Source organism: Pistacia vera, unplaced genomic scaffold, assembly GCF_008641045.1.
Source record: "Pistacia vera cultivar Batoury unplaced genomic scaffold, PisVer_v2 Contig1330, whole genome shotgun sequence".
Taxonomy (NCBI): Eukaryota; Viridiplantae; Streptophyta; class Magnoliopsida; order Sapindales; family Anacardiaceae; genus Pistacia; species Pistacia vera.
Genome location: NW_022195392.1, coordinates 52,460 through 59,880, shown reverse-complemented (window position 1 = coordinate 59,880; position 7,421 = coordinate 52,460). Strand labels below are relative to the sequence as shown.

The window sequence follows — 7,421 nt, the reverse complement described above, 5'->3', positions numbered from 1 at the left end:
GTTTTTAATTTATTTTTAAAAAAAAAAAAACAAATTAATGGATACTTGGGGGAGATGATGATGAGTAGAATGTATAAAAGATGAGAAATCGAGGTTGGCCCCGGTCGCATGCATTAACTTTCATAATTTTGTCCTCTCTCCATTCTCCCTCTTCTTTATTCAAACTAAAATCATTTATTTAATTAAATCTCTAATTTAAAAAATTAAATCATAATTTTTGGGACACGCGCTCAAAAGGGAGAGTGTGGATAAAATGTTAAAAGAGAAGAGTAATGGACAAATATATTTGACATAAGCGAGAGGATTGAAGTTGGAGGAGTGCAAGAAAACAAAAAAAAAACAAAAGCAGTGGCAGCAAAAGCAACAGAAACGGAGCAAAGTGAAAAAAAATGATGTGAAAACAAAACGGGATATGGTCGGTCTCATATTCTGCTGTCTGGTATTAAGGGGTTTCTCTCTTTTTTAGCAAAGAATCACTTTCATTCTCTTTCTTTCATCGTTTTAAATAATTATAACTCTTCTTCTTTCATATTTATACAACCCACCCAACTCAATAGCTCTTTTAACTCTCTCCTCTTCCTTCATGGCTCAATTACCACTTCCCTCTTCTTGAACTCTCTCACGCCTTTGCTTAACACATCTTCGCATCTTTCAGAGTTTCCTCCGTTTTTTATTTCTCACTCTTTACGTCCACAGTGAAAGATCTTACGCCTTGAGCTTTTCAAAAAGAAAGAAAAGAATTCTTGATTTTTGAACGAACAATATTCAAACTATACCAAAGCTTGATTTGATTTGACTGTGTTCGTAAACTATAATGAATCTGGACTCCTTCTAGCTATCCTCGTGTGGGGCAATACACAGTCATCTGATCTGCTTGACGGTTCGTTCGCAAAACCTTCTTTTTATGAATTTAATTAATTATATTACTTGTTATTTGGTTAGTTGATTAACAAGTATTCAAATTGTGTTTTGTTTTTCGTTATTGACAGTGAAGCAATGATGGCGGTGAGTTCGAGCTGCAAGGACGTGAGTAGTAATAACAAGATGCAAATGGACAACGGGAAGTATGTTCGATACACGCCGGAACAAGTCGAAGCTCTTGAAAGACTTTATCATGATTGTCCTAAACCAAGTTCTATGCGCCGCCAGCAGCTCATCAGAGAATGTCCTATTCTCTCCAACATCGAACCCAAGCAGATCAAAGTTTGGTTTCAAAACAGAAGGTCTGTCTAAATTTTTTTTGTTTTATTTAAGATTTATTATTATTATTATTGTTGAAATTAAGCTGAAACTATGCTTTTTTTCTTTTTCTTGTGCAGGTGTAGAGAGAAACAAAGGAAAGAAGCGTCACGCCTTCAAGCTGTGAATAGGAAGTTGACAGCAATGAATAAGCTGTTAATGGAGGAGAATGATCGGTTGCAGAAGCAGGTGTCCCAGCTGGTGTATGAGAACACGTTCTTCCGCCAACAGACGCAAAATGTAAACTATTCAATTTCATTTTATGCTATCTGTCGCTCCTTTTCCTTAATTTATTTCGTTGCCTTCAAATTTAGAACAGGAGAATAAATCAAAATCTGGAGTCTTATATTTATTTATGATCCTGTATATATCCATTCAGTTATGCAAAAAATTTAATTAGGTAACAATTTGCGGTGGAATTTTTTGTTCTTAGTTAGTTTTCAGGCCTGGACATGAGAAGAATTCGATTGAATATTTTTTTGTATTATAAATATTTGTTTATTATGGATTTGGAGTTAATTTATTGTGTAATTTTGCAGGCGACACTTGCCACCACAGACACTAGTTGTGAATCGGTGGTGACGAGTGGTCAGCACCATTTGACTCCTCAGCATCCACCAAGGGATGCCAGTCCTGCAGGGTTAGTAGAGAAAGATTTCTGTGTTGTTGCTCTCAACAATTATACTTTTGTTGCAGTATCTAATAAGATTCCGGTTGTATGTTTTCTAGACTTTTGTCCATTGCAGACGAGACTTTAACAGAGTTTCTTTCAAAGGCCACTGGAACTGCTGTGGAGTGGGTCCAAATGCCTGGGATGAAGGTCACTGCTCTCTTCACTTTCATTATTTAAATCTTCTGCTCCGTTAATTATTCTTTGTCATTGTCTACAATTATTGATAAACCACGTAAATATCTTGCTAATCTTCTAAGCAACACGCATTTACGTCATATCAACAACATCGGCACTAATCACGATGATGTCTCTGTCACTCTTTTATTGGCTTTTGCTAGTTTTTTTTTTTTTCCTTGTTTGCCCTTTTTATGCTTTCTTCTTTCTTAATTTTTCTCCCTCTCGCGTGCTTTAACGAGTTTATGGAAAAACGTTGGTATCAGACAGGCTACTTTGCTACTAGGTTAAAAAAAAAAAAAAAAAATTTACCCATTATTAATTTTTAATTATTAATGTGAATAATCAACCAGAATGCAGACTACCACACCACGCACAACGTACCACTGTCGTCTTTTTAATTTCTTTCTTCATATCCTAAGGTTTCATGATGTCAATGTTTCCGATAATAGTTTCTGTTCTTTTAAATCTAAGTAAGAATTTTTTTTTTTTCTTTAAAGAACTGTTGTTACTAGGTTGAAGCTTATAATTCATGTAATCATCTCTTATTTGTGTGTGTGCAGCCTGGTCCGGATTCCATTGGAATCGTTGCTATTTCTCATGGTTGCACTGGAGTGGCAGCACGTGCATGTGGCCTTGTTGGCCTAGATCCTACAAGGGTAATGCACTAAATTCCCTTCTGGGCACAGAGTTTTAATTTGGTTAAGGGAAGATTAATTAGTCGGTAATTTTGTGTGCAGGTCGCTGAAATCCTTAAAGATAGGCCATCATGGTATCGTGATTGCCGATCTGTGGATGTTGTAAACGTGCTGCCCACTGGAAGCAGTGGAACCATTGAATTGCTATACATGCAGGTTCGTGCTTATAGTTTTGGAGCTTCGGGTTTTAGTTTTAGCATGATAAAAAAATTAGCTTTAATTGTTTCTAAAAATTTTTTTTGTCTTCGTGAAGCTCTATGCGCCAACCACTTTGGCACCAGCCCGTGACTTCTGGTTGCTGCGCTACACATCCGTTTTGGAGGATGGTAGTCTTGTGGTATGTGATTCCAAATCTTCTAAAGCAAGTACTAATATACATGAAATTTCTTTGATGCTTATCTCATCAACAAGCTTTCAATTGTGATTTGATGATGTATATATGTTCTTTTAAATTATTAGGTCTGTGAAAGATCACTCAACAATACTCAGAATGGTCCGAGTATGCCACAGGCGTCACATTTTGTGAGAGCAGAAATGCTGCCTAGTGGTTATCTGATAAGACCTTGTGAAGGGGGTGGATCAATCATTCATATAGTTGATCATATGGATTTAGAGGTAGGTGAATTGCTTCATTTTGTATGGGAAAATATAGGTGTTTTTTCCCAATAACTGAACCATTTTTAATTTTAAATCACTTGTATGTATAGCCGTGGAGTGTCCCTGAAGTGTTGCGCCCGCTTTATGAGTCATCAACCCTGCTTGCTCAGAAGACAACAATGGCGGTAAGACACTTGACTCTAGTGATTTCTTTGCATTGAGGAATTTATTAACTTATATACAAATAGCTTCTTCTTTATGCTATAGAAATAATGCCTATTAAGATGTAGAAAGAAGGATAATATCATTGAGTTTGAATGTCTCATACTCCTCCAATATAACCTTACCATTTGATGCAGGCTTTACGCCATTTAAGGCAGATCTCCCAAGAAGTTTCACAGCCTAATGTTACTGGTTGGGGAAGAAGACCTGCAGCTCTACGTGCACTTAGTCAAAGATTAAGCAAGTATGTTATTCCTGATACTTCAGATTGTTCCCTTTGATCAATACAGTATTCTTTAATTGTATGCAGTCGTCTGACAGATTGTATTATGCAGGGGCTTTAATGAAGCTCTTAATGGGTTTACTGATGAGGGGTGGTCTATGTTGGAAAGTGACGGCATTGATGATGTTACAGTCCACGTGAACTCATCTCCTAGCAAGATGATGGGTGTGCCTCTTTCTTATGCCAACGGATTCCCCTCTATGAGCAATGCAGTGCTGTGTGCCAAGGCATCCATGTTATTACAGGTATGTTTTTTCATACGTGTTGCTCATTTACTAGATAATAGATTAGTATTTATTGTATGTCTGAGTTTATGAATAAAGATTAAATATGCTTGACTGAAGAAGCTACCTTTCAACTTTTATAGGATGTACCTCCAGCTATTCTGCTCAGATTCTTGCGAGAACACAGATCAGAGTGGGCAGACAGCAGTATTGATGCTTATTCGGCTGCTGCTGTTAAAGCTGGTCCCTGTAGCTTACCAGTGCCCCGAGCTGGAAACTTTGGGGGTCAAGTTATTCTTCCACTGGCTCACACAATTGAGCATGAAGAGGCAAGTTTTACCGAAGCTAGTCCTTGATTTTTTCTTGGCATCATTCTTACAGAAAATGTCTCTGTAAGGCAGTATCTGATAAAATCAAATTGTTTCATTACAGTTTTTAGAGGTCATTAAGCTTGAGAATATGGGCCCCTATCGGAACGACATGATAATGCCTAGTGACATCTTCCTCTTGCAAGTAAGTAGCAATACTTAATTCTTGTTATTTCAAGACATAATGCACATCAATTTGCAAATTCATAAAGTTTGTATTCATACATTTGCTTTTCTTGCCTCTTCTGATAACTTGCCTATGTGAAGATAGTACTTGATTCCTGATGAACTAGATGCCTCCAGATTTTTGTGCAATTTTCCCATTCCAAACAAGGAGTTAAAAGTATAAGTTAACCTTAGCTTTAGGTCTTCAGTTGCAAAAATAACAGAAGTTAATGCTTGAACGGTGCACCAATTATTGGTCCAAATTTATCTAAGTCACGTAGACTAGGAAGTTAGGCCATAATGTCGCCAAGAAAATGATTCAGGCCGCGAGGTTTGACCTAGGCTTTATCCCTCTCATAAATGCAATAACTTTAACCTTTATTGGGTGATTCCATTTCAGCTGTTGATTTTTTACTGAGCATGGTTATTATTTCTCAGCTTTGTAGCGGAGTGGATGAGAATGCAATTGGCACCAGCGCCGAACTGGTCTTTGCTCCAATTGATGCTTCATTTTCTGATGATGCACCAATAATTCCTTCTGGTTTCCGCATTATTCCACTTGATTCGGGAAAAGTAAGTGTTTATCATGTATGATTTGATCATTTTATCTCTTTATTTAATGTAGCATGGAAATTCACTCTTAAATGTGATGCAGGATGCCTCCAGTCCAAACCGTACTCTTGACCTTGCCTCTGCTCTTGAAGTTGGAACCACTGGAAATAAAGCATCTGGTGATTACTCTGCTCCCAGTGGGAGCACAAAATCTGTGATTACGATAGCATTCCAATTTGCATTCGAGATCCACCTTCAAGAAAACATAGCAACCATGGCTAGGCAGTATGTACGTAGTATTATATCCTCTGTTCAGAGGGTGGCACTGGCACTCTCCCCTACTCGATTTGGTTCTCAAGCTGGACTTCGGCCACCTCCTGGTACTCCTGAAGCCCACACTCTTGCTCGTTGGATAAGCCAAAGCTATCGGTACGTCTTATAATTTCTTAAGACATTTGATATATAATTCAGATCACATCTAGGAAAAGATAACAATTTATAACGTGGGTTAATAAGAATTGTATATGAATTTCATTACAGATGTTATCTTGGTGTGGAACTTCTTAAAAATGAAGGAAGTGAATCCACTCTTAAATCACTTTGGCATCATTCCGATGCACTTATGTGCTGCTCTCTGAAGGTATTTATTTGTTTCATACGTGACAAGGTTTACTTCTGTTTTTTGTTGTTTTGTTTTTTTGTTTTTGGCCTACAGGCCAACGTAATCTAATTATTAATTTATGCAGGCTCTGCCAGTTTTCACATTTGCAAATCAAGCAGGGCTTGACATGCTTGAGACAACCTTGGTTGCACTTCAAGACATAACTCTCGAGAAGATCTTCGACGACAATGGAAGGAAGACTTTGTGCTCAGAGTTCCCACAAATAATGCAGCAGGTATATATAGTTGTTTTATCCAAATTAGGCATACATGTACGTATTTATCATGCAGTAATGTTTCTCTTCAGTTGATATTAGTTAATGAGTTAGGTTTAATTCCCTCATCCTAAAATTGGTGGGTGCAGGGTTTTATGTGCCTTCAAGGTGGTATTTGCTTGTCAAGCATGGGGAGGCCAGTGTCGTACGAGAGAGCAGTAGCTTGGAAGGTGTTAAATGAGGAAGAAAATGCTCATTGCATCTGTTTCATGTTCATCAACTGGTCATTTGTGTGAAGCTTTAGACAGATCAATCTCATAGACTGTAGATGAAAAATTTAGGTTAGAAGAATCCTTTTTCTTTTTCGTCCTTTTGTGTGGAAATGCGTTAGTACTGTCATGAACATGTAGTAGCAAATGGCAACAGTGACCCCATTTTTGGTTTACTTTACTCTCTTTTTATTTTGCTTTATGCTTTATTATCAATCCCTATGCTTCTGCCTTTTACTTTTAATATTCCATCTGAATTCTTATCCTTTGTCTCTTCCTTCTCTTTTTAAGTTAAATTATAATCAAAACATTCCCTTTGCACCTTCTAATCTTAGAGATCAATCATTGGTTGTATGTCAATCAATTTCTTACTGCATCCTTCAATTACCTTACTGTTTAGCCCTTACTTGTTCTTCCACCTAAATTAATGATTATTATCAATCCTTTTAAACCCCAGTTGCCCTTTATTTATGATTATGTAAAAAACATAACCAAGCAATTGCTAGCAACCATTCTTGCTCAAGCATTAGGAAGATGAATAAAGTTATTAAAATTGTAAATTCATTGACATTTCGGGCATATCTGTGTCTAATTAACAAAGATAATAAAATGATATAACTTCCACTTAATGGCTTAATTGTAAAAGAATATCTAATATGATCTTCCAAGTTCGAAGTTTCTTTAATGGTAAAAGAGCAAGAAGAGAATCTAATATGGTCTCTTCTACAGTTCTTAATAGTGGTGACCACTGGAGTTTTTATCCGATCAATAGTTTTAAGGTCTTGGGGGCTAAAGACAGCCCGACTTTTAAAAGTAAGATTGAAAAAGGAAAAAACAAGAATGTGATGCACATAACAAGTAATAATTTTTCAAATGAAGGGACGAGTACTGATAATTAATTATAGCCATTGCTGGTTTAATGATATTGCAAGAGCTTCATAATTAGGTCTTACCAAATCATCCTCCCACTTCAAACGAGATCAAATTATACTTCAAATGGCAAGAGTGTTACTGAAGTTTTCAAAAGGCAGATCCTCAATAAGTAAGCAGATAAGCAAAATTTACCCCACCATATTGAATGG

The 7,421-nt window shown here is 36.8% G+C and overlaps 1 protein-coding gene across 2 annotated transcripts; it reads left to right on the top strand.

Moving 5' to 3' along the window:
- The first annotated feature begins 484 nt into the window (after positions 1–484).
- Positions 485–6,583, top strand: LOC116122390 (homeobox-leucine zipper protein ATHB-8-like). 2 transcript variants are annotated; one of them, XM_031408245.1, is made up of 19 exons: positions 485–880; positions 990–1,223; positions 1,320–1,479; positions 1,779–1,879; positions 1,969–2,059; positions 2,650–2,745; positions 2,827–2,940; positions 3,038–3,121; positions 3,244–3,399; positions 3,492–3,566; positions 3,741–3,847; positions 3,939–4,131; positions 4,254–4,439; positions 4,543–4,623; positions 5,082–5,216; positions 5,299–5,624; positions 5,736–5,835; positions 5,942–6,091; positions 6,220–6,366. In XM_031408245.1, exons 2-19 carry the CDS (start codon positions 997–999, stop codon positions 6,364–6,366), a joined length of 2,529 nt encoding a protein of 842 aa, XP_031264105.1. In that variant the 5' UTR covers positions 485–880; positions 990–996. The 2 variants fall into 2 exon arrangements, with proteins under 2 accessions (XP_031264105.1, XP_031264106.1); XM_031408246.1 differs by lacking the exon at positions 485–880 and having other exon boundaries at positions 997–1,223; positions 6,220–6,583.
- Positions 6,584–7,421: the final 838 nt, after the last annotated feature.